We start from the raw sequence: 26,599 nt of genomic DNA, 5'->3' as shown, positions 1-26,599 counted from the left end.
CATCTTGATGTATTTTGGATGAAGTCAGACCCATGGAGGTGAAGATCTGAAATGAGAAAAAAAGCGTAACTTTTTTTGGCCAAAAAAAATTGTCCAAATTTCATGAATTTTTTTGGGTACCCAAATGAAATAGGAAGTGGCTAATTTTTTTAGGGAATAAACATATGTTATCCTAAAATAGAAATATGTAAAAAAATCTTCATTATTTTGTAAATTACATTTATATCAGGGGCCATATCTAAAGGTAATTTTTTGAGTACTTGGAAATTTCGTAAAAAAATACATATATTTAATATATAATATGATATTTATGCAGGTAAAAATATACCAAAATATCACAAATTCTATAGGGAACAAGAATATATATAGATAGGGCAGCTTACGCTTCGGATATGTCCACAAAATGGCCGCCAACCACACTGACTCAGACTCCCTAATCTGCCACTTGAAATGTAGGAAGGGTATGTCAATTTCAAGGTGTTATTTACTAATCTAATTATTATTCGATATGCATAAAAATTGTATGGTGGGTTGCTGGATAATTGTCGATTATTTTACGACTATAAAATTAAAATTCTCACCCAAAAAATTTTTTTTGAAGGGAAATAAAATCGAAAAAAAAAATGTAAAACAATATTTTAGCTAAAAAAATTTGATGATATTCAATCAAAAAAAAAGTAAACAAAATTTTCCGACAAATAAACATCTAGAGGAATCATTACTCTGTGATAGTTCCTTAGTACGTAGTAATTTTGAAAGAATTGGGAAAAAACGAAAAAATGGCAATCACCGGAAAATCGAACACATACCTATATATACGCCATATCTGGCTAAAAAAAAGATAGGCATGGGTAGCCAGATCATCTAGAAACACTTTCCAACACTATAAAAATATAAGTTTTGCGACACTACTTGCCAATTCCTTACGGTAACATGACTAAGCAAAAAAATGCAAAACAAATAAAAAGGGGCACTCGTGGAAAAATGGCCATTCTAATATACGGCATTTCAGAAAAAAAAAATTTCAGCCACGTGCTAGGCAAACCATCAAGGCATATTTTCCGACAAATAAACATATAAATGAAATATTACTTTGTGATAGTTCCTTAGTACGTAGTAATTTTGAAAGAAATGGGAAAAAACGAAAAAATGGCAATCACAGGAAAATCGAACACATACTTATATATACGCCATATCTGGCTAAAAAAAAAATAGGCATGGGTAGCCAGATCATCTAGAAACACTTTCCAACACTATAAAAATATAAGTTTTGCGACACTACTTGCCAATTCCTTACGGTAACATGACTAAGCAAAAAAATGCAAAACAAATAAAAAGGGGCACTTGCGGAAAAATGCCCAAAATTCTAATATACGGCATCTCAGATAAAAAAAAAAAGACATGCACGTGTTAGCCCAACCATCAAGGCACACTTTCTAACACATAAACATGAAAAAAAAATCAATAATATACGGCAACTCCTTACTACGTAGTAAATTTTTACAAATATTGAAAAAAAAACAGAAATTGGCAACCGCAGTTAAATACCCAATATACCAATAACTACGTCGTATCTGACAAAAACAAAATCACGCATGGGTAGCCAGATCATCTAGACACACTTTCCAACATTAAAAAAGCAAAAGTTTTACGACACTATTTCGCAATATCTTACGGAAAAATGACTTGGCAAAAAAATTAAAAAAAATGAAAAAGGGACACTCGCGGTAAAATGCCCGACATTCTAATATACGACATCTCAGATAAAAAAAAAGACATGCACGTGTTAGCCCAACCATCAAGGCACACTTTCTAACACATAAACATGAAAAAAAAATTAATAATATACGGCAATTCCTTACTACGTAGTAATTTTTACAAATATTGAAAAAAAAACAGAAATTGGTAACCGCAGTTAAATACCCAATATATCAATAACTACGTCGTATCTGACAAAAACAAAGTCATGCATGGGTAGCCAGATCATCTAGACACACTTTCCAACACTAAACAAGCAAAAGTTTTACGACACTATTTGGCAATATCTTACGGAAAAATGACTTGGCAAAAAAATGAAAAAAAATGAAAAAGGGGCACTCGCGGTAAAATGGTCCTCGTGGTGATGAACGACATTTTAACTAAAAAAAAAAACATGCACATGGTAGCCAAACAATCCACCAAGACTTTCCACAACTGATAACCTATACAAGTTGCACCATTCTACGACAATTTCATAATACGTAATAACTTTGATAATTATGCAAACTACCTCAGAAGGGTAAACTCGGACGCGAACGACCCCGACGCGTCTCAGAAATCGGGGAAGGAGTACAGCTACAGCAATGCACATCTGGACACTACTAGAGCGTGTAGGGGAGACACCTCCTGCAGGTCGATCACCCACAAATTCAGTCACAGGGGTGAGTCACGTGAGAAAAACCTGTTTTTTTTTGACGCTCGGGGTCGCAAACGACCCACCGTACCTATCCAGGGTTAAAGACTAAAACATAAGGGGGTAGTGCACTAATCCTCTTCAAGCAACTTAATAATTACATCTCACTGACTAGCATTACCATTAGATATTACAAATGGTGATAGTTAAGTTGTTCCATAGAATGAAAGGTTGACATTTTTCAAGCCTGTGCATCCATAAGCTGCTAACATTGAGTACTAGATAGCTAGGGAACAGACCCACAATACGACCCTAATAAAATCCTAATGAAATACGCCAGTTAAATGGTAAACAAAACTTTAGATATCAATTACTCATTGGTAATAAAAAGCATTGCTTTCAGCCTTTCCCTATCGTAAAGTGTAATTCTGTAATCTTCAACTTAAGGGGGCCTGGCTGGAATGCCAATATATGATGTATAGGAAGAAAAACGCAAAACCCTGAAAAAATTCACTGAGCTTCGTATGGCAATGGAGAATGCGTATACAAAATATTTTGTCAAAATTCCTCTTGCTTTCACAGTTACAGGGTAATTACTAAAAGTAACTCAATAAACCAAAAACATTGTTCCTTACAACATTGTGCAGTATTTCTTCTGTTATCGTAAATTTTGATAATTATTACATTTTAATGTAAAAGAAATTGTGAACAATGGCATCTGTACAGCTTCCACAAGTCACAAGACGATATATTACATGGTAAATTACACCCTTAGCCGTTCATTCCTACCACAAACCTCACAGAGTACATGTCTGAGTTTGACCTCTGAGTTTCACTTATTTTTACTTTTGTTTTTTTCATTTTGGGCAAGAATTTTATCATTTCAAAGAGGAAAAGACAATTTCAAAATCTTGCTAACATAAGGAAGAAAAAAATTCGCTCTCTTAAAAAAAAGAGAGAGAGAGAGAGAGAGAGAGAGAGAGAGAGAGAGAGAGAGAGAGAGAGGAGAGAGAGAGAGAGAGAGAGAGAGAGAGAGAGAGCAAAAGGATCTTCATTTATGATTAAATTATAATAAATAACTTTGTCTTCATTTATCAATATCCAAAAAAAGAACATAAAATTCATAATAATCAGGATTTATTAATATTGTCTTTGTAAAAATACAATGAAAAACTTTGAATGACCATATCCCAAAACTATAATAATTGACCTTCAAATTCTATCTTCTCCCTTATTTTTAAAGATACAGCAATGAAATTAGGTATATATCTTAGAAAGACATTATAAAATGATCAAATGTTGCCCTTTTTTCCAATTTTTGTTTCATATATTTTTTCTTAATTTTCCCCCTGATTTTTAGGGTTTATTTTTTACCATAATGAAAAAAAATCATATCTAGCAAAAAAGAAAAAAAAAATCACTTTCAGAAAAAAAAAGCACATTTTATTGGAGGTCTATATCAGGTCTATATAGGGTAGTAAACCCAGATCTTAATATCAATTATAAGGGAGAAGATAGCATTTGAAAAATTTTAATTTTCAGGGTAATTCTACCTGGCGTCGCAAAACCGAAGGTCGTAGGTGAAAATCCTATGCAGTTTGGAGATTTCCTAAGTCACCTTATTAAGTGGCATGAATGTCGTAGTCCTGTTCTTAAAAAACGGCATTAGCCGGCTGGCCCACCCTTTATAATGACAGGCCTTCGACATTCATACCACTTAATAAGGTGATTTAGGACATTTCCAAACTGCATAGGATTTTTGCCTCTGACCTTCAGTTTTGCGATGCCAGGGCAATTTATCTTGAAAATTAGTGTTTTTCAAATTCTATCACATCCCTTGATAATTATTACTAAGATCTGGGATTACCACCCTATATAGACCTGATATGTACCTCCAATAATATTAAAAGTTTTTTTTCTAAAAGTAATTTTTTTGCCAGTTATGAATTTTTTCATTATGGTAAAAAAATAAACGCTAAAAATCAGGGGCGAGAGAAGCCGTATTTTTACATCAACATTTGTTCATAAATATCGTGAAATTAACACTTTAATATGCAGTGCAGATGATTATTTTTTGGGCAATATCTGAATATTGTGGAAATATTTTGATCGTTTATTAACACCATAAAGAGAGCAGTAGAGGGGACTGGTCACTTATGAATCAAATACTGTACTGCAATTTCAAGGATCTTATGACTTGAACTATTTAATTTGAAGGATTTTCTGCGAGTCGAGTCTTTAGCTGCTGTATTGGTGATGAATGAATCATTGCATTCATATGTTTGACTGCATGGTACATATCAAATGGTATTGTTTTTGTTACTGATTACCTGAGTACGACAATCTCATGGAAGGACAAACCCAGGACTTACTCTTACTGGACAACGAAAACTATTCTTTAATGAACTGTCTTCATCCAGTTTTAGTGAAGGGGAATCAGGAAAAAGGGGAAAGCCCTTATTTTACCAATATTGCTGTATTCTATTCCGGAACTATAAAATGAGGGACATGAAGAATATATTACATTCATCCATGGGAATAGTCATATCAACAATATTCCAGATAAAAGATATACAGAACCTACAATATGTCAGGCAATGGGAATATCTTTCTATTTGCAGATTAATACCCTGTATACAGAATATATTTTGAATAAATACTTTTTTTTCTCACTTTTACTTCCCTACTTTTAAGTAATAATTAATGTCTATAACTCAAAATATTTCCACAGGGCCAAAAATTTGGAGGGCAAATATAACATCCCATAATTAACTATGCTAGAATACAGTAACAAAAGAAATGTTAACAGTTAGAATTAGCTGAATAAGAGAAAAGATAAAAAGATTATGATACACTCTAAGTTACACACAACAAAAAACTAAAAAGAAAAATTTGGAGAAGGGGGAAATATTGTGTAATGAAAAGCATTAAAAAACATCATACCTACAGTGGTAAAGTCATGTAGATCTACCAATTTCTTTAAATGAAAATAAAAAACATGAATCTTTCCTTACTCAATTTCCATCCCCCCAACGACTGCTGAAATTCCGTCTATAATTTTTTTTTAAAATATTTATTAGAAATAAAAAATGGTGCCTTAGCAAAAATAGGCCTTCGCTCGAGTTAGAGCCTTAGATGAACCACAGCACCTAAGGTCCCGAATAACGACTAGGATAAACTATTACTTTCTATCGATCACTATTTTCACGCTCAGATATTTTTATTTTTATAATAATTTTCTTTCATAATTTAGGCAAGATATTTGGAGCCAAATTGAACAAATAAAATCCCTGTTAATAAAGAATTTATTCAGGAAGAAAATTTTATACTGTCATGTAACTCAAAATGTAATATAAACTAGACAAGTCTTATTGCAGTACTGATTACACTAGTCTGTCATAAAATATAATCAAATAAATGCTATAGCTCAGTTAATAAAGTTGCTACAGCAATTTTAATATTCTACTCATTTCAGTGTTAATTTTTATTATAGGCCAAGACCCTGGTACTAGGTGCAGCATGATGTGTAAAATATTGCAATTCTCAGAAAATTAGGCTCAGAAAGCATAAAAATAAAAATACATGATCATTAATAAAGTTGAATAGATCTGTCAAATATTAACTGTGAAACAAAACTTATGTTAAACTATTCAAAATAAAAACATTCGCAACAACTTTGAACTTCTGAAGTTCCACTGATTAAATTACCATACTGTATTAGGCAGATAATTCCATAATCTGGTCACAGCTGGAATAAATCTTTTAGAATAGTGTCTAGTATTGCAAGTACTGGTGTGAAGGTTTGTACTTATGCCTGAACACATTCACATAAATATTTCATATGAAAGTAGAAATTGTACACAGTTAAGCCTATTTTTATCTGTATCCTCTAATGGAGGTAGCAGCAGTAGGGGATTCAGCATTATGAAGCTTCATCTGTGGTGGATAATGTAGGAGGTTGGGCTGTGGCACCCTAGCAGTACCAGCTGAACTCGGTTGAGTCCCTGGTTAGGCTGAAGGAACGTAGAGAGTAGAGGTCCCCTTTTTGTTTTGTTTCTTTGTTGATGTCGGCTACCCCCAAAATTGGGGTAAGTGCCTTTGGTATATGTATGTATGTATGTATCCTCTAATGGGGCACATTACAGTACAAATACAATTGATCAACTGTACTTGAAAAACCCAGTATTCATTCACACATTAATAAACAAAGCACCTTTTAACATTAATAATTAAATTATAGAAAATCTAAATAATTAAACATATTCTTTGTCCATATCACCTACCCCATATAAGGTACATGGAATAGCTAGTATCTGCATAGCAGTGAAGTTTTCATCGAGGACCCTAACTCTGCTGATGGGAATGGTTTCCCTACGTCCAAAGTCAACGTAACGGACTTCAACTTCTGGCTGAGAGCATCGTTTCTGAAATGTTACAATAATGACACTAGAATAATGTTAAGTTTAAATACTTACTGCTGGTTTCTATTTTATGCAAACTTTGAAATACAGTTAAAAGTGTAATTCACCCAATAAAACACATTTGCATTAGTAATAAAAGTAAAAGATACAAAAACTTCTGATTTTCATTTTACATCTTAGTAAATTTCATTTTGAGGCCTGAAATCAGCTCTTAAACTGATCTAATGTAATTTTGATGGATATGGTATAACTTGTAATTACATAGTCAAATTACCAGACTTCAAAATACAGTAGTGGTGGCTCATGCTAAGTACTGTGGAACTGCAGCAACCCCTACTTTTAGTTAGCAATATTGATCATATTCAATCTAATGATTTTTTCTTTAATTCTTTCTTTATACTTGTACAATATGTAATCCTTAAGCTTAATATGAGCACAGACACTCGTGTCTAAGCCACAGGCTGAGAGAGCACCGTTGTTCCCAAAGTGTTGACCTTGGCGTGTCAGTGTAAGGTAGTTATTATTATCTTACTCCACGGGTGTTGTGCTTGAAAATTGTGTACTATATTCTTAAATGTAATCAAATGTAGAATAAGATTATCATCCCACTTGCAGCTATTCCATTTGATTAATATTTTGTTTCTTTGACATTTTTTCGAGTTTCTTGAAAATTCCCGACTACAACAGAGGCAGAACGCTGCTTTTCAACACTGAAAAGAATAAAAACTTTTCTAAGCAGCACCATGAATTCGGAGAGACTAAATGCACTAGCATCACTTTCAAGGAACAAAAACATTCCTCAATTGTCACTTCTGTCATCCACAAATCAAGGAGAAAATTATAGATTTTTTCGTTAATATTAAAACAAGAAAAATATTTTTAATTTTCAAATAAATGGATCAAGCTTGAACGGTAACAATTTCGGTTATAGTCAGTAAGAATTGTTTGATATTGTTCTTTTGGGATTATATCAATTTTCTGAATACATTTTCACATGCCTATTTGTTTCCTTCAACACAATATTGAAACAAAGGCTACAATTTTTTTTGGAGCAGCAACCCCACTGATTTTAGCCATGAGCCACCACTGCAATACAGTAACATAATAACTGATCTAGTTTATTAGTAACTCAAATGCTCACTATTTGAAACTTCAACCCCCCAAAAATCAAATAGTGTATTCTTGGCTATGTTAGGTCTAACTTGAATATTAGACATTTTTCATTGGACATCCAGTAAAGAAGTAAGTCTTTAGCTGCAAATTTTACAGCACCATAAAACTAAGTCCTTAAATTTGAAAATACAGGGAATATACAATAAAAACCACCATTATTTAAAAACAAAATTAATACTAATCTGACCTACCTTCCCGGATGGCCTTAGCTTATTAGCTAGCACCACTGCACGGTACCAGCTACCATCTTGACTATTTACGGCCCAATATGACCCAACAGGCAGCTCCTTAGCTTTTATAAAGTCAACATTTGCCTTATAATAATCCAACATTGATTTCTGGAACCTAAAATAAAATATTATGAGTGGTTTTCCTCAGGGATTCTGTGAAATTATATTTTTACAAACAATTCCTAAATTACTAATAGAAACACAGACTAAAGGTAGCACCTCCTCCTTTCAGATAAAAATTGGCAATTACAGCACAACCTATGCATAAAAAAATATGGATCAGAAACAGTGAGAACTGTTGCAATCAATATGTTACAGTATGGGTTGCTGTAGTTAAACCTTGCATTGGTTTGGAAAGATAAAGGAAAATTTGTACAGTACTGTATATGGATTTAGGAACCTTTCAATGTTTTTTATACATGTTATTGGTAGGAGAAGTTTACTACACATGAATTTCCCAACAATTTGTCCTAGCTCTTTCCAAATGAACTTACATAAGGTTTACATATTTTTAGATAGATGGACATGTAAAATTATATTGTTTTCCGAACTTCATTATGGTAACCTCAACAATGCTCTACCCTCATATAGGGTGTTTCAATTGGATGGCATGACTTTCATGATTATTTTCTCTTTGTCTAAATGATGAAACAGTTCCAATGCACACTATGTGTGGAAATGCTTGGCTTGTTTTCCAAGTTATATGCTAATAAAATATATGCTACTCAGAATGCCTATATTTCCTACAGGATTTATCTTGACCAAGATTCTGTTGAACTCGAACAAGTAGTTCTCTAGGTAGTGAAGCATGGTGATTGGACGTACTCAAATTAGGAGAGAGCAGATATTCACACAGGTGGATATTCACAAATGTTTTCCTACTGGGCATCTTAAGTTTGGGAACCTTTCCTGATGTAGCATTACCTTTTGCCAAACCATACACTAAGTGCATATCTGCTCTCTTCAGATTTGAGTACATGTCCAATCACCATGCACTACAACCCTGGGCAAGGATCTAATGCCAAATCCCAGTCAATCTCACAAGAGTACTTGCCCTGCATTCATCAAGTCACTGGACTGTGCTGAAAGCGTGCAGAATCTGTGCAATTGCACATGTCTATATCATCTATCTAAAGTATATACATGATTAAAAATGTGAAACCACATGAAGAGCATAAACTCTCGTCAATAAGTGAGCAAGCTTGTGTGAGAGTAGATTGAAGTGTACCAGAAATGTGACTGCTCTGAGTTAAATGAATGAGTGCAAATAGATAGCCACATCCACAGCTAAGATCAAAAATAAAAATTAGTGCTAGCGGAAATACTCCTATAGGGGAGCGCTCCAGCAGGCAGGTAAGAGAGTGCGCGATCAGTTGCGAGTAAGTGAGAGGGTGCATTAATGATTGCATGCAAGTGAATGTGCACATTCAATAGTGAGCATATGGTCGATGGAGAGCGGTTGGAGAGCAGTTAGGCATCTGTAATGGTGCTCTCTTAAGAGCGTGCAAAGACTTAGTAGTATGCCTAGTATTGCTCTAATGGGATAACAATTTGGTGAGATGGCGCTGCTGTGGCAATCGCAAGCATATATGGTGATGTTCCCTTAGATGCTTGCGAGTGCAAACACCTGAGGAAAAGCAACATAGCATGCAATCTCACGCTCTCTCTCTCCCTTCTCGGCGAAGGATTGCCCAACACAGTCTCTGCCACAGGCAGAGAAACGGTAGGAGTAACTTGTATGAAATTCCTATCAATTGGTCTTAAGGACTAATCATCCATAGGGGAAAAGGAAGGGCAGCGGCCCCATTTTCTTTCGACTAGCAGTGTGTACGAAGTTGGCCGACTATGTGCCTGACACAAAGGGAATATTGGAAATAATTTGTATTTTTCCTAACAATACAAACCTTTACCTATTTATAAGGGGTATTTCTTTCGACAAGGCTGAAAGAATGAGCCATTAAAATTCAGCGAGGGTTAACTACCCATCCCGCTAGTTAGCAGGGGGATAAGGGGATAGCTCGCTACCCCTCCCACTCACACACCTGTGATTGAGCTCACTTTGCTTGGAGGTAGGACTTCAAAGGGGATAGGGTTGTCACGTTTGTATAAATAGCTAAAGGTTTGTATTGTTAGGAAAAATACAAATTATCTCCGAATGTCATTTGTTCCATAACTGGAATAAAAACCTACACTATCTATTAGGGGTGACGTACCCATTAGGAGGGTGGACGTCCAAGCCAATCTGGCTTTTTGGCTTACCAGGGGGCTTCTTATTTTGAATAGGTAGGTACCAAAAATAAGGAGTCCCTACACCTCGCTAAACCTTGCTACGCAAGGTCTGTGGCCTACGTAAGCTGTATGTTGAGATAAGCAGTATAACTGTCAAGGTAAAAGTTATTCCGAGTCTTTGTAGGAAAAACTGTTGTAACTGAGACTTCCTAATACCACCTCGCCAGTGTATGGGGATGAAACAATATTGACACAATATTAGGTACACAAGGAAGCATGGTTTACCTGCAGTGGTTTGAGGTCAGCTTGTGCAGAGAACCCATACTGCCGCTTTCCCCAAGAGAGGGGAGGATGAAGAAAAGAATAAAAGTCAGTCATACCTTTTCATTCACACAAACTAGAACCGGGTAACAGTGCCCTCAACCTTCTGCTACTTGTCCAATAAGAAGCTTGAGGTATCATACCAGCAGCCACCCCAGAAAATGTATCGAGCCTCCTGTGGGTCACGTCTTGCAGGTAGTGGGCTAAGAAAGTAGTCTGACATTAACACACCCCAGCCTGTAGAACATGCGTCACTGAAAAATTTCTTTTGAAGGCCAGGGCATGGCTAAGCCTCGACATCATGGGCTCTGGAGCGATGTAAAGGAGGATCTGGATTCGGGGCATGGTCTATGACCCAGGGAATCCAAGCAGAGGTGGTAATCTTAGTGAACCTCCTCTTGTTTCTCCCTGTACTGACAAATAGTGAAGGCACATGAGGACAGGCTGCTGCTGTTCTTTTGAGGTACAGACTTAAAATTCCTCACTGGGCAGAATAAAGAGATAATCAGGGTTGTCTGATACAGAGCGGAGACTCAAAATCCAGAAGGAGTCAAATCGGGGATCCACCACCCCCGGATTCTGAGTCTTGGCAACATACTTAGGGACGAAGCCAAACGTTACCTCTTTCCATCCCTTTAAATGGGCGATGTCGTATGAGAGACCATGAAGTTCGCCGACTTGTTTGGCTGATGCTAAAGCGAGCAGGAACACCGTCTTCCAAGTCAGGTGGCAATCTGTTACCTGGCGTAATGGTTCGTAGGGAGGCCTCTTGAGAGACCGAAGAACTCGAACCACAATCCATGGGGGAGGTCTCGCTTCCGACTGAGGACAGGTAAGTTCGCAACTCCATATGAGTAAGGAAAGTTCTAGTGATGAAGAAATGTCCATTCCAGTCGGTCTGAGGGCAAAACTTAAGGCTGAGCTATAGCCTTTTACCACCGAGACTGGAAGGCACATTTCTTCAAGCAAATACACGAAGAACTCAGGTGTCAGGTTTTGTGAATGTATTTTATATTATTATTATTACTTGCTAAGCTACAACCCTAGTTAGAAAGGCAAGATGCTATAACCCCAGGGGCCCCAACAGAAAAAATAGCCCAGTGAGGAAAGGAAACAAGGAAAAATAATATATTTTAAGAACAATGACATTTAAATAAATATTTTCTATATAAACTATGAAAACTTTAACAAAACAAGAGGAAGAGAAACGAGATAGAATAGTGTGCCCGAGTGTACACTCAAGCAAGAGTATTTGCTTATTTGAATGTTGTATGTATTGATTTCTTTAATTTTAAGTATACTAATAAGTTGGTTTCTGTTGATTTTAGGATTAAGTGATCATTTAGTTTTAAGGATTTTAGTATTAAGGATTAAAAATAACTGATATTTGAATGAAAGATTTTTGTATTAAGTGATTGTTATAGTTGTAAGGCCATGTTTAGTTTTAATTTCCTTTCAATCCAAGTCTGGGGAAATTTTTGTGTTACTGAGACATTTGTCAGAGTGATTCAAGGGTGTGGGGGTATTTTTTGTGACATCCTAGCACAGTGTAACACTGAGGGTTGTAAGTTTTTATTTTTATTACAAATGTTTTGTCTTTCTTATGTACATGTGAGATTGGAGACAGGTCAGATATGTAACCTTGACTTATAATCCCTTTGACGGTAATGTCAGCAATCATTCAAATTACATTTGAATTTAGCCAAGATATGTATACTATTTATATTTGTATATGTTCATTAAAGATTTTCTAGATTGAATCCTAAAAGGCTCTGCCTGGATACAGTATATCTGTCTCTGCTTCTGGTTTTTGGAGACCTGTACAGTACTTTCTCCTGGCTATTTTTTTCTCAAATAAATACTTTTTATATTTTTGTAGTGTATTTCTGTCTGATACATCTGGCCACAGTCCGCAAACCACTACAGCGTTGTAATACGTTTGCTGGGAGGGGATGCGACTCTACCCTTCATTGGTGAGAGGACTGATGGTCTGGAGGGAGAACACTTACCTTTCTGTTACTTATCCACTTTATCCTCTGGATAGAGCAGCTTCCTTAAAGTCGGAGAATGAGGCGAGTCTGGTTGTGAATGTCGTTGGGTTGGCGAGCGCCTATGTGTTGGAGAACAATGCCTGTTCTGGGCTTGCAGAGAAGGTGCATGCTTGCACGATGGTGAGCTGGTGAGAGCTGGTGTGCTGGTGAATGCTGTCGCGCAGGAGAGTGCTGGTGTACTGGTGAGCGCTGGCAAGCTGGTGAGCGCTGGCATGCTAGAGAGCACTGGTGAGTGCTGACATGCTGGTGAATGCTGGAGCGCTAGAGTGCGCCGACGTGGTGGTAAGCGCTGGCGCCCAGGTGAGCACTGGTGTGCAGGTTGTGAAGCTGGAACACGATGGCGAGCTGAAGAATGATGGCGCAAGAGAGCAGGCTGACACGTTGGCGATTGCTGACCCGCAGGCGATGCTAGGGCGACGAGAAATATCTGTCCATCTTTCCGTTGGCTTTTGGCAATGCGGATGCAAAAGAGACTGACGTCGTGGCAAATGAGAACCTGCAGAAGCGCGATGTCTGAGCGAGCGATGATCGGGAGTAGAGTGCGCAGGCGGAATAAGTGCAGGCAATCGGTGCGATGGAGGATGACGAGCGGGCAAATGAAGTGTTGACGATGATTGTGTGTGCATGAGGCTGACTCGTGGCAGGTTGGCGCATGGGCGATTGACGCATGGTATGGAGAGCTGGAGGAGACAGGAATGAAGACGGATGGTCAGGTGAACGGCGAGTCACTGAGTAGGCTGAAGATTGGTGCGTCGGATGAGATGGGATTGACATGTTGTCAATAAGAGAAGGGATATGTCCTTTGGATGGGCAATCATCCTCCTAAGGGGATCGCGTGTGATCCAAAGGCAGCGAAGAGTTCAAAGCCGAAGTCTGTGGACTAGTGGCAGAGTCGTCGGAAGAAGGTCCAGGGGTAGGGGAAAGTCGAGAGCCAGAAAATGAAGGACAAGGAGATTCCTCTGCGGCAGAAGGCTGCGCTAATGAAGCTGAAGAGCTAAATAGGATTCGGTGAAGGTGCACGTCTAAGGTGAAGAGGAGGGCGAGCACGACAAGAACGACGTCCACAGTGACGCCCTATGGGGCCGCTGGATCAGAAAGCTGACCTTCAGCAGCAGCAATCCTACGAAGAGGAGTCTCTATGAGTGAACTACCTTGAGGGGGAGAAAGACTCGCAGGAGACACGCCTAGGACTTTATTTCCCCTTCGAAGGATGTTCGGAAGGGGGGGGATCATAGTCTTCGGCAATGGTGGAAGATTCCGAAGGGGCAGGAACGTCGGCAGGATGGGCAGCGGACGACGCCTCTGACACAACGATGTCAACATACGAAAGAGAACCCACCTCTAACGTTGACGAGGGCTGCACCCCAGCGAAGTTGCAGATGGTTATCCTTGCAAGGCGGACCCAGAAACCCCAAGGAAAACCACACCTGTAATAAGGGAGAAAGAGTCATGGACCCCCCCGGGAGGGAAGCTAGGGGAAGCGACACCGTCTCTCGAGGACCGAGTTTGTCCCGGTGTTAAAGGGACTGCGCTACTACTCTACGGTTCATCGAAGGAAACCGAATGAGAAAGAGCTTCAGAGGAAGGTCGGGAAGCGGAAGAGGAAGCCTTGGATTTCTTCTGCTTCGAAGAAACTTTTTAAGGAGATGAGTCCCGCTTAGACTTCTTCCGCCGGCACCTAAACCTATCCCACTGGGAGGCAGACCACTCCCGACACTCATAACACTTAATATCACTATCATACTGTTGACCTCTGCAGGAAGGACAAAGGGTGTGAGGATCGGTGTCCCCAGCAGACATGAAAGTACCGCAGGAGCGGCTCTCACAACCAGGACAGGTATGCATGGTCAGCAGAAGTTAACACACACACACTGAAAAAAGAAAAAGCACAAAAAGCATTAATGGCAGTCCAATATTTAGTGGGATGAAGAGCGACAACGACCGTTTACCATCCGAGCCAAAAGTAAAGTGACCTCAATCACAGGTGTGGGCCAAGTGTGTGTGCGTGGCCGTTGCAAAGCCACGACCACCCAAAACAATATACCCAGCTACTGGCATTCTGTCGTTTCCTCCACCCTTCTTCATCTCTTTCTCAGGAGGCTGATGGCTAACGACAGAACCCAATACTCGGACACGAGTGGGCGCCGACGACGACGAGTGGGACTCGCTCCCCCCTACACCCCGCTAACTAGCAGGAGGGGTAGTTAACTATCGCTAAATTTTAATGGCTTGTCCTTTCAAGCTTCACCAAAAATAATACCCCTAATGAATAGCGTAGGTTTGTATTCCAGTTACGGAACAATTAAGTTATGAACAGATGTTCGTAAAGGAGCAGTTTTCCTCTGTTCAGTAAGCATCATAATGCAGGCTGAATGTGTGTGGATGTTGTGCACTGGCATGCTTCTTTATTAGCTATCCTCTGTCCATCTGAGAAGCCAAGTGCGCATGTCATCATCGCCAGCTTTATAATAATAAAATGTGCGCCAGTAATTGCGATCACGTGTTCAGGACATAATGAAATATTTTACCTAGGGGAGAGCGCACTAAGGGATTCGCAGGCGAATCCATGGGATCACGTGAAGCTCTGTCACTTAGTAAGCAAGCTGTTATGTGCACCACAAGCTCCCAAATATTAAGTATGCTAGTGTGAGAGCGACTATTGTGTGTGCATATCAGGAGCACTCTTGACCACAGACAAGATCTGGCGAGGAAAAGTTTTTCGATCTGGTAGAAGGTTATATGCGCGAAGCTGCAGGGTCATCTGTAAACGATGATTCAGTTCAAATCCACTGGAAGCTCACAGGCATATTGCTCGCGAGTGTGTACATCAAACACAAAAGGATTACGGTCTCTTTTCCGCAAAGGAGAACTTGTTCCTTCTGATATCTCTTCTTTCTGAACTCGTAGAGGGTTGGAGAATCAGGGAAGTCTGACTCAACAGCAAAATATTAGGCAGCCACTCGAGTTCAGACCCAAGGACATCATATGATACTGAAGTTTATTCCCCTTCGAGGGATTAAATTTAAAGGCGTAGCACAGCGTTGTTAATGTGAACAAGTGTCCACGAGTCAGAGAAAGAAAATTTTTAAAGCCAAGTTTGAAGAGAAGCCAATATCACAACTGTGTTATTCGGTGACAAGAATTAATGTGACTGTACAGTGTACCGGCAGAAGGAACGAGGCTTCCCCTCTGCTGGCGGGTATCTACCGGCTATTGCCGAAACCTTGTTATAAGTTTCTAACTGCCGAGTTCCAACTCCACTTGAATCCACTCTCATATTAAAGGATGAAGGTTTGTATTTGTAAACGGACAATTGTATAATGCTCACACAAAGAGGTAAAATAACAAATTACGAAGACCCTCCTGGAATGTAACTTGTTCATAAGTTGGGTGGTGCCTCTATTTAGACATTTGAATACTAATTAAATCCTTTGGTGATGTTAGGTTCAAATGCCTATCCTACAAAATAGACCAACCTCTACAGCAAAAATACACTATTCAGCAATCTTCTTGTAGCTTAACAATCAATGATGTAAAGAATATACATGCAGGGCACCTGGCCATAATTATGCACTGTAAAATGTCAACTACATATGGCATTACAAAATTAAATAAATGTATAAATATCACTTACGTTTTTAACAATGCTGTTTCGTTATCAAGTATTTGTAAATAAAACAAATGTGGACTTTCAACATGAGAAAGCACTGTAGGAATTACTGAAAACTTTTCTACAGGGACTATGGTTTTCATGAGCTGAACCGACGGCAGAGCATAAGCCGGAATCAAAGTTTCTGAATCTTCACTTCCTTCACTCATTGCAGCTGTAAATCACAAAAGGGAAAATAATGATGTCTTGCTTTTAATATCAATAGCAATGAGATTCATATAAAAAGAACACTTTAGATACAGAACTTAATCTAATTATCAATATGCATGAATGTCTCCATTAATCAGTGATATTATGAATTCTCCTGTTTCCCAGATGAGTTATACACAATTTTCTATTATCTTTTAAAATTGAAAAAAATTATATTTTTTTCTTTATTTATGCATTAATTACTAAATCAGCAGACAGTATCAACACTGGATTTGTAGAGGTGATCTTCAAGTACTAGCAACAATTTGAACAAATTTATGATCTTACATCATTATTGTGCACACATTTTGAGGGAACAAAACAAATAGCTTGAACTGAACAGTATGCTTCCTAAGAATTGAATGAAAATATTTAAAAATAAAAGACAGAGTAAAAGTATATACTGTTTACCGTATATACTCGTGTAATGTGCGACTTTTGGAAACCAATTTTTTAGCCAAGAAGTAAGGGGTCGAGCATTACATGAGGTATACTTTTGAAACTTTGAAACAAGGCAGCTAGGCGTGACTTTCCCGCCAGCAGAAGTTACAGAGGTATTATAAATCTTGTAAAATATGACAAATTCGAAGATAATTTGTATTTTTCCTAACCATACAAACCTTAGCTATTTACAAAGGGTATTACTTTTAGCGTAGCTGAAATGGCGAGCCATTAGAATTTAACGAGGGTGTATTACCCCCGCGCTAGTTAGCGGGGGGGTAGGGGAGTGGTAGCTAGCTACCCCTCCTCCCCCTCACACACAGGTGAATACTCACTTTCACTTAGAGGTAGGACTTGTCTTGGGGGACAGGGCTGGCGGGCAAGTATGTGTAAATAGCTAAGGTTTGTATGGTTAGGAAAAATACAAATTATCTTCGAATTTGTCATTTGTTCCGTAACCGAAATACAGACCACGCTATTTACAAAGGGTGACTTATCCCTTAGGAAGGGTGGAAAGTCCCCAGCCATACTGGCTTTGGCTTTACCCGGGGACTCAGAATCCCAGTGAGTCGCACTCGAGAAAAGGAGTCCCTGCACCTCACAAGTTCCTTGCTCCGCAAGGAACCATGTGGCCTACGTAAGCTTGTGTGTGAACGAAGAAGTGTGACCCGTCCTAGGCAGTTGACCTGGAGTTCCAGAAGGAACTCTGGGTTAGGACGTTCCCAATACCACCTCGTCAGGGTATGGGGGACGCGACAGTATTGACTCAATACTCGGAACACAAGGAAGCATGGTTTACCTGCAGAGGTTCGAGGTCAGCTATGCAGAGACCAGGATGCTGCTTCCCCGTAGAGGGGATGATGAAGAAAGAAGTAAGGGCCAGACATACTTCTTTCGTTCATGCAGACTAAAACCTGATAACAATGCCCTCAACCTTCTGCTACCTGTCCAAAAAAGGAGCCTGAGGTTAGACCAGCTGTTGTGTAGCCACCACAGAGCGATAGAAAACGTATCGAGACTCCTGTGGGTCACGCCCTGCAGGAAGCGGGCTGCGAAGGTCATCAGACGCTTCCAGACTCCAGCTTGTAGCACCTGCGTCACAGAGTAGTATTACTCGAAGGCGAGGGACGTTGCGATGTATCCAACATCGTGCTGTAGGGCGACGTGACGGGGGAGGGTCTGAAGACAGGTCGAGATGAATTTCCTTGAGTCCGGGCTGAAGAGGTATACTGGTGACTCTCCCCCCATGTCCTCCTTGTGTTCCCAAATCGGCTGCAACTGAGGACAAACTGCAGCTGTTCCCAGCGCTAACCTCTCGATTCCTTACTGGCAAGAAAGAGAAGGTCTTGGGACATCAGACACAGAATGGAGACTCGAAATCTTGAATGAATCGGACCGAAGGGCCGGGACCCTCAGATTCTGAGTCTAGCCAACAACTCAGGAGCGAGCCTGAATGTTGCCTTCCCCTCTTCCTTAGAAAGGGGGGAGTAGTAAGAGACCAAGAAGATTGCTTACACACTGGCCGTGGCCAGAGTGAGCAGAAGACCCAAGGCGGAATACAATCCGAGGCCTGTCGTAAAAGGGTCTTGAGAAGATCTCTTGAAGGACTAAAAGTCCGAGCCATGCTCCAAGTTGGAGGTCTTCCTCCGACTAGGGCAGGGACGATCGTAGCTTCGCATGAGCGAGGATAGATCCAGCGGGCAGGAAAAAGTTATTCCTTTAAGCCTGAAGGTCAGGGAAAGGCTGAGCGACAGGCTTCATTGCCGAGAGCGGAAAGGAGTTTCCTCCCGCCGAAAGGCAATAAGACCGTTATTGCTGGAGAAGAGGCCTCAAGGGAAGAGGTATATCTCCCACGGCACCAACCACCTTAGACTCTTCACTTTGCCAGGGAGACCCCTGTGGATGACTATCGCAGATGACGCGACCTCCGTACCGCGACTGTAGCGGGTTGTCTCTTCTAGAGGAGGAAGCGTAGTGTCTCCAGGCATGAAGCCGAAGCGACGCCCCGGTTCGGGAGAGATGTCGCAGTGTGGTTGCTTGAGTAGTCTGCGCCGTGGGAGAAGCTCTCCCGGGAGTTCCGTCAGGGGAAGCAGAGGGTCCAGGAACCGTTCTGCGCATAGTCCCAGTGGAGCTCTCCCATTGAAAGGTTGACAGACAACCTGATCTTGTTGAGACCCATTGTCCGCAGACAAAAAGGAGGGAAGACACAGGCGTCGAAGTTGTCCCACCATCACCGGAATTCATCTTGCCAGAGTCTCGGGGTCTGAGACTGGGGGGAAGTCTAGCGGAAGCAAGAGGTTCCAAGCTGTCGCGATCAGGTCCCCCAGACCAGCACTTGCTGGTTACCCAAGGTCAAAGACCCCTAGGTACACTCTCTCTATGAGGTTCTGCTCGGATAGTCTGAGAGAAACATTCCCCTGCCTGGAATGAGAGAGCCGATGGTGGCATTGAGAGAATCTCAATCATCCCGGTATCTCTACTGCAAGATGTGAAGGTGTGGAAATGCGTCCCCTGCTGGTTAGAATGAAGTCGACGCGCAACGGGGCGACTCGGCAGGAGCTGTAGGATCTGAAGAGGGGCCAGACTAAGGCCCCTAAGCCTGCCTGAATGATGGAGAGGTATCCTTCAGGTCTTGACCATAGGCCTGGACCGGAACATGCCCCCCCCCCTTTCCTTTGACGAGTCCGAGAACCGCATCAAGATTGTGGGGAAAGGATGAGAATATCCACTACCATCAAGAGGCTCCATAGGTCAACACCCATTGCAGGTCTAATAGTTCCGCTGGTCCCATAGGGACAGGGAGTCCGGTTGAACATTGCCTGAAGCCACCGGAACTTGGATCGCCCCACATGGAACTTATCCTGAGGCGACCGTTCGGACTATAGACGGGTCAATGAGGAAAGAAGAACTAGGAAACGTTCCAAGGTAGGGCTGAAAGCTCTGCTTGACTGAGAACAGGTACTGCGACTCTCCTCAGTCTTGCCACAGTCAACCGAAAGGAAGGCTCGGAGGATGTGGTAACAGAATCTGGCGTCCCCAGGTGGTCACCCATCCAAGTACCGACGTTGCTTAACCTCGCTGGACGGACGAGAAGCGGGGTTTCCAATGTGGTAAGGCGGTTGACTCAATATCATGGCCAGATACTCCAGATGTTGAGGCAGAGGAAGAGAAGGCTCCAAGCAAAATACCATGAGGAAACACTCATGGTAAGCATCCGGAAGCTTGTCCCGGCGCTGAAGAAGGTCGAAACCCGAGCCTACCGGAGTTGACCAGCCCTCCAAACAGCAGAGGAGGCGGAAGCCTGCACCTGAGCGGCCAAGAGGAAGGCAGGGAGAGTTCTCTGGGGAAACAAACCTGCTATGCCACGGCGGGATAGCCACACTGCATCATAAGCAGGAATACTTGCAGTCTAGGCTGAATTCGATGAGCACCCTGGAAGATGGATGGAATGGAAACTGAAAGTACCCGTCCTTCCGATCCAGGGTTTAAGGAGTCCTGTCGCCTCGTTACCAGTCTGATCGATTCTGCTGGTCTACGCTGGCCGAAGTTTGTTCGACAAACTTGATCAGGGCTGAGAGGTCGACTATGGACATCCCCTCTCAGATCCTTCCTTACAAGAAAGGATCGACTGAGGGGGCCGGGGGTGAAGCCGTCGATGATCCTAAGGAAGACCTTCGCCTAAGGTATGGATCATTCTGCCCAACCGGGCAACTCTGCTGACGCTATGGCATAGAGGTTCAGAGACACTGAATTCGCTGACAGAGACGGCAGGCGCGATATCCTTGGCTACTCACAGAGATTGTGCGGGAATGGGCATCGGGAAGCTGTCATTCGGATGAGTAACCTTAAGCATCCTCCCAGCGAAAAACCTGCAATCCTAGAGTTCGTGAACTCCTTTTAGGACTATGCCCCCCCGGGGGAGTCTCCCGTGCCATCTGTTCCTGACAGGAGGAAACTGCAATTGGACACCTTGTCCCAGTTGTCGTAGCCGATAACTTAGGCCGACGTGGTTGAAAGAAAAGGGCGCTGGAGCCCTGCAGAGTCTGGAAGAAAGCGCCTTGGAGGAGTGAAACCGGAAGTCGATTTACTCCGCACAGCAGCTGTCTAAGTCTCTGTCCTTGGGCACAAACAAACTCTTCTCAAGGATGGAAGGGTGTCTGAGGTCGTCGACCTCCACAGATGAGACACCCGAAGGAAGCCCTCAGTCAGCGCGTCCAGATGGTACAACATCGAGCTTGTCCGCAAGTTAGATACTTAACGACGAAAGGCCAAGGTGCCTGAGCTCGAGAGGAGGAAAGTACCCTTGATCTTCCTGTAGCTTCCTTGAACCAAACCTCGGGCCGTAACCGAGGAGGGAAAGAACCTGGTAAGCTCCCAGAGGAAGAGGTAAGCAGTCACCCCTTGTACGATGGAGAAATCTCGAACGGAAAGCCCCCCCGCCAAAAATCCCTCCAGGGAATGACGGGGAAGGGCTAACCCAAGTTCAGGAATAGAGGAGTGTTGCTCAGATCTCCCTTAAGTTTCTCCTATTCTTGCAAGTGCCATGCTCAGTGTTTACGGGGTGAGGCAGTGTTCTGGAAATACGCTCCAGAAGAACTCGCCAGGCTGGTTATGCTGCGAAAACCCCATTGGGAATCGTGGTCGCAATTGCCCTGGAGCTCGCGCGACGGGAATTCCTGGTGGTCGGCGAGCGATAACCCATAGACGAGCAATGGATACTGCAAGAAATAAGCCAACATTTGTGCGAAGAAACACTGTAGGTTCGCGCGACGGAACACCATCCGTCTGCGCGATGGAAAAAAACCGTTGGTTCGCGCGTGGGCTAACATTGGAGAGCATGAGCGTAGACGTGCAGGCACGTGGGCGTGCGGGCGAGTGGTCGCGTGGTTGCACGGGCGAGCAGTCGCGCGGTTGCACGGGCGAGCGGTCGCGCGGTTGCATGGGCGAGCGGTCGCGCGGTTGCACGGGCGAGCGGTCGCGCGGTTGCACGGGCGAGCGGTCGCGCGGTTGCAAGGGCGAGCGGTCGCGCGGTTGCACGGGCGAGCGGTCGCGCAGGCGAGCGGTCGTGAGGGTGGGCAGGTGGATGAGAGCGAGTCCGAGGCGGCGAACGCAAGCGTTAGCGCGATGGCGAGGAAACGCGCTGCCGCGTGGGCGAGGAGGACCGCTGGCGATATGGATCAACAAGCGATCGGTGGTGAGCTGGTGAGCGCTAACGCGCAGGTTGGCGATGGCGCGTTGTGTTATGCCGACGCGATGGTCGAGCAGTATGCGCAGGTGAGCGATCGTGCGTTGGCGAGCAGTATGCGAAGGTGAGCGATCGCGAGCAGTGATCAGCATGCGCCGGGTCGCGCGATGGTGATCAGTATGCGCAGGGTCGTGTGATGGTGATCAGCATGCCAGGGTCGCGCGATGGCGATCAGCATGCGCAGGTTGGCGGTCGCGCGATGGCGAACAGCATCTGCAGGTGGGCGATCGCGTGATGGCGAACAGCATACGCAGTTGAGGGTCGCGCGATGGTGATCAGCATGCGCAGGGTTGAGCGATGGTGATCAGCATCCGCAGGTGTGCGGTCGCGCGATGGCGATCAGCATCCGCAGTTGAGGGTCGTGCGATGGCGATCAGCATCCGCAGTTGAGGGTCGCGCGATGGCGATCAGCATCCGCAGGTGAGGGTCGCGCGATGGCGATCAGCATCCGCAGTTGAGGGACGCGCGATGGCGATCAGCATCCGCAGTTGAGGGTCGCGCGATGGCGATCAGCATCCGCAGTTGAGGGTCGCGCGATGGCGATCAGCATCCGCAGTTGAGGGTCGCGCGATGGCGATCAGCATCCGCAGTTGAGGGTCGCGCGATGGCGATCAGCATCCGCAGTTGAGGGTCGCGCGATGGCGATCAGCATGCGCAGGTGAGCTAGTAGCTGGCGAACCATGTTCCTTCAGAAGTGTTGGAGAACGTTGGCGTGCCGGCTGTAACACACATGGGCGATCCGGAGATCGCTGGCGAGCTGATGATCGCTGGCGGGCTGATGATCGCTGATGAGCTGATGATCGCTGACGAGCTGATGATCGCTGACGAGCTGATGATCGCTGACGAGCAGAAGGCTACGCGTGGAAGCCTGCGCAAAGAAGAGTCCTTGACCCCGACCTGAACCGAAGTTCTAGATCGCGAGGGCGAACGTGGGCGCACAGGGCGCGTAACAGGAACCAACAGGAACCGCAGGGAAGATCATCTTGAAAGCGCTGACGAACAGGAGAGCGCTGATGAGCAGAAGGGCGCGCAGGGAAACCCTGACACGCAAGGGAAGAACCCCCGTGGGGGCAACCCTTTGCCCCGAAGGGATCGTTGTCCGCCGGGAGACTGATGTCCGTCGGAAGACCGCTGTCCGTCGGGAAGACCGCTGTCCGTCGGGAAGACCGTTGCCCGTCGGAAGACGAGATCAGACTGCTGTCCATCTGCACCAAGGCAGAAGATCGAGAAAAGGAGTTGTAGGCTGCAAACGAAGATCCAAAAAGGCGCCTCAAGCACCCTTATAGGGAGATGAGAGGCCCTTACGACGAGGCGGACGGTGGGCCTTACGGCGAGGGAGGCCAACAGCAACAGCAACAGAAGAAACCTCCGAAGAGGAGTCTCTATGAGTGTACTCTCTCGCGAACGAAAGAGAAACACTTCGTGGAAGAGACTGGTCAGCCAGTGACCTAAAAGGAGCAATCCTCCGAAGAGGAGCTCCTGCAGTTGCCCAGCCCCTTGAGCGAAACTGCAGGTGCGACCGCTCAGCACCAAGAGCATAGTCGCACGAAAAAAAGGCAAGAGAAGAACCCCCCAAAAGGGGAAAAACTCAAGCCTGGACAGGAAAAACTTCCCTCAGAAGGAAAGTTATCCGCCCAAGGAGGCAAGCCTCCTGAGTGTTCTAAAATGAACTGGAGAGCTGTCCGTCGTCACGGGAGTACTACCAGTAGAAGGAGACACGCCCCTGACGAAAATGCAAGGGGGGAGGCAGCAACAGCCGAATCCCCAGGACTCAACCAGACAGCTCACACCGTTGCTATATTACAGAAACGAACTAGATCGGTAACTGTAAAAAAATAAAACAAATAATATTAGTACACAATCATTCCCCCGGGAAGGCTCCGAAGAGGAATCCCGAGGGAAAGGAACAAGAATTACACAACAGGCACGTGCCCTCACAACCACTTACACTCGCGGAAGGAGAGCTGTAACCAAAACAGAATTATAACAATTATAATTATGTAACTATGTAATTATGAAATTTAAAAATGAATGAACACTAAATAAAGAACGAAAACTCCGAAAGGAATCGTTCTACAAGCTAAAAAACAAAAAACAACTACAATTAGATTCATAACTAATTGAGACAAACGTACGGCGTAGCAACCCCCCACACGGAAAGGAAGCTAGGCTACAAGGCCGTAGTAACACGTAGTAAAAGGGTCAACGGCCTCAAGAGAGAGAGAGAGAGAGAGAGAGAGAGAGAGAAAGACATAAGTCAAACTCGATCGCCACCCATAAAATTACGCCGTGGTGGCCTAACTGCCGAGGCCTCCACGTAGATATCGTACACTACACACACAAATCTGAAAAGGAAACTTACTCATTTCTATACTCAAATATATATACAAACATGAAAACATGTTTACATATATATTGAGTAAATGAAAAGTAAGCGATTAAGTAAAGACAAAACAAAAAATGGCTGCCAAGCGAGGACCAAGACAGAGACGTCTGTCACAGTCCGAGCCAAAAGTGAAAGTGAGTATTCACCTGTGTGTGAGGGGGAGGAGGGGTAGCTAGCTACCACTCCCCTACCCCCCCCCCCCGCTAACTAGCGCGGGGGTAATACACCCTCGTTAAATTCTAATGGCTCGCCATTTCAGCTACGCTAAAAGTAATACCCTTTGTAAATAGCGTGGTTTGTATTTCGGTTACGGAACAAAAAGATATTGTTATAAATTAGCTGTTTTTTACTTATCTTTGAATCCTTGTTATTACGTTGTTATGTCTTGTGTTAATATCACTTAAAACCAACAATAAGTGCAGCCTAAAAACAAGGGAAAGCTTTCTTCCGAATGTACACACATTTGTTTACCATTGTACTTCATCAGCTGACTAAAGCGGTGCCCCCCCCCCCCCCCCCTCACAGACAAAACAATCCAAACAATGCTTTGTGAGAAGGGTATTTAACAAATATATATAATTCAATCATAAAAAAAAGCATACCGTAATTATTGGTAACAAATTACTATGTAATTGCTTTAACTTGAATTGGTAATTAAAAGTTAAGACAACGATAGTTTCAGCTGCTACGTAGTATCTACCTGGTATAAACATGTCAGACGTTATATTTTGTGTACGCTAGTTTCAGCTGCTAGTTCCAACTACCAGCATAACAAATCTTGTTTACTGAAAACATCATATCCGAAATTTCCAAGTGTGTATACATGTAGGTTATACAGTATTGTATATTATAGTGTGCCAAATTATTGTGCAGGTATAGTATTCTAAGCTTTTATTAAGACTTTTAGTATGGACTAAGTGCATGCCAAAATTATGGCTCGAAAATTACATGGAGTATATGAAAAAATCATGATTTTGAAGGTGAAAAAGAGGGGTCGAACACTATACGAAGTCGAATATCACTCGAGTAAATACAGTAATTAAAAATATAAATCAGTGGAACATACATATAGTGTGACTAAATGCAACCACATGCAAGGTTGTGGGGCATCATGTTATAATATCGTACTATGCATACAGGAGATAAATAAGCACTGAAACAACCTAACAGCCATAAAAGAGATAAAATTTCTTACAACACATAAATAAAACGTACCAATAAATGACAAATTTGGAGATAATTTGTATTTCCCTAATGATACAAACCTTTAGCTATTTATTAGGGGTATTACTTTCGGCGAAGCGGAAAGGGCAAGCCATTAAAATTTAGCGAGGGTTAACTACCCATCCCGCCAGTTAGCAGGGGGGGGGGTAAAAGGGTAGCTCGCTACCCCTCCCACTCACACACCCGTGATCAAGCTCACTTTGCTTCAAGGGATAGGGTCGGAGAATAAGTTTCTATAAATAGCTAAAGGTTTGTATCATTATGAAAAAAACAAATTATCTCTAAATTTGTTATTTGTTCCGTAACTGGAATACAAACCTACGTTATTTATTAGGGGAGACTCACCCATTACGAGGGTGGACGCCCCTGCCAATCTGGCTTTTTGGCTTTACCTGGGGGCTCCTTATCTTGAGTAGGGTGGTACCAAAATAAGGAGTCCCTAACATCTCGCTAAACTTTGCTACACAAGGCCTGCGGCCTATGCAAGCTGTATGTTGAGATAAGCAGTGTGACTCAAGGTAAAAGTTATTCCGAGTCTTTTGTAGGAAAAAACTGTTGTAACCAAGACTTTACCAATACCACCTCGCCATGGTATGGGGATGCATCATTATTGACACAATACTAGGT

General features: G+C 42.8%; 1 protein-coding gene across 2 annotated transcripts in view; it reads right to left on the bottom strand.

The window, feature by feature from the left end:
• The window catches only part of LOC137642766 (uncharacterized), a 122,866-nt gene that overhangs the window by 49,713 nt on the left and 46,554 nt on the right, over window positions 1-26,599 (bottom strand). For both annotated transcript variants that reach the window (XM_068375610.1, XM_068375611.1), the window contains exons 10-12: window positions 16,452-16,641; window positions 8,178-8,331; window positions 6,676-6,816 (exon numbers count right to left, since the gene is read on the bottom strand). In XM_068375610.1, coding sequence (XP_068231711.1) covers window positions 6,676-6,816; window positions 8,178-8,331; window positions 16,452-16,641 — 485 coding nt within the window. The remainder of the gene's footprint in view (window positions 1-6,675; window positions 6,817-8,177; window positions 8,332-16,451; window positions 16,642-26,599) is intronic.

The sequence above is a fragment of the Palaemon carinicauda genome, chromosome 6 (genome assembly GCF_036898095.1).
Source record: "Palaemon carinicauda isolate YSFRI2023 chromosome 6, ASM3689809v2, whole genome shotgun sequence".
NCBI lineage: Eukaryota > Metazoa > Arthropoda > Malacostraca > Decapoda > Palaemonidae > Palaemon > Palaemon carinicauda.
Note: the sequence above shows the minus strand (reverse complement) of the source record. Positions and strands in the feature narration are given on the sequence as shown.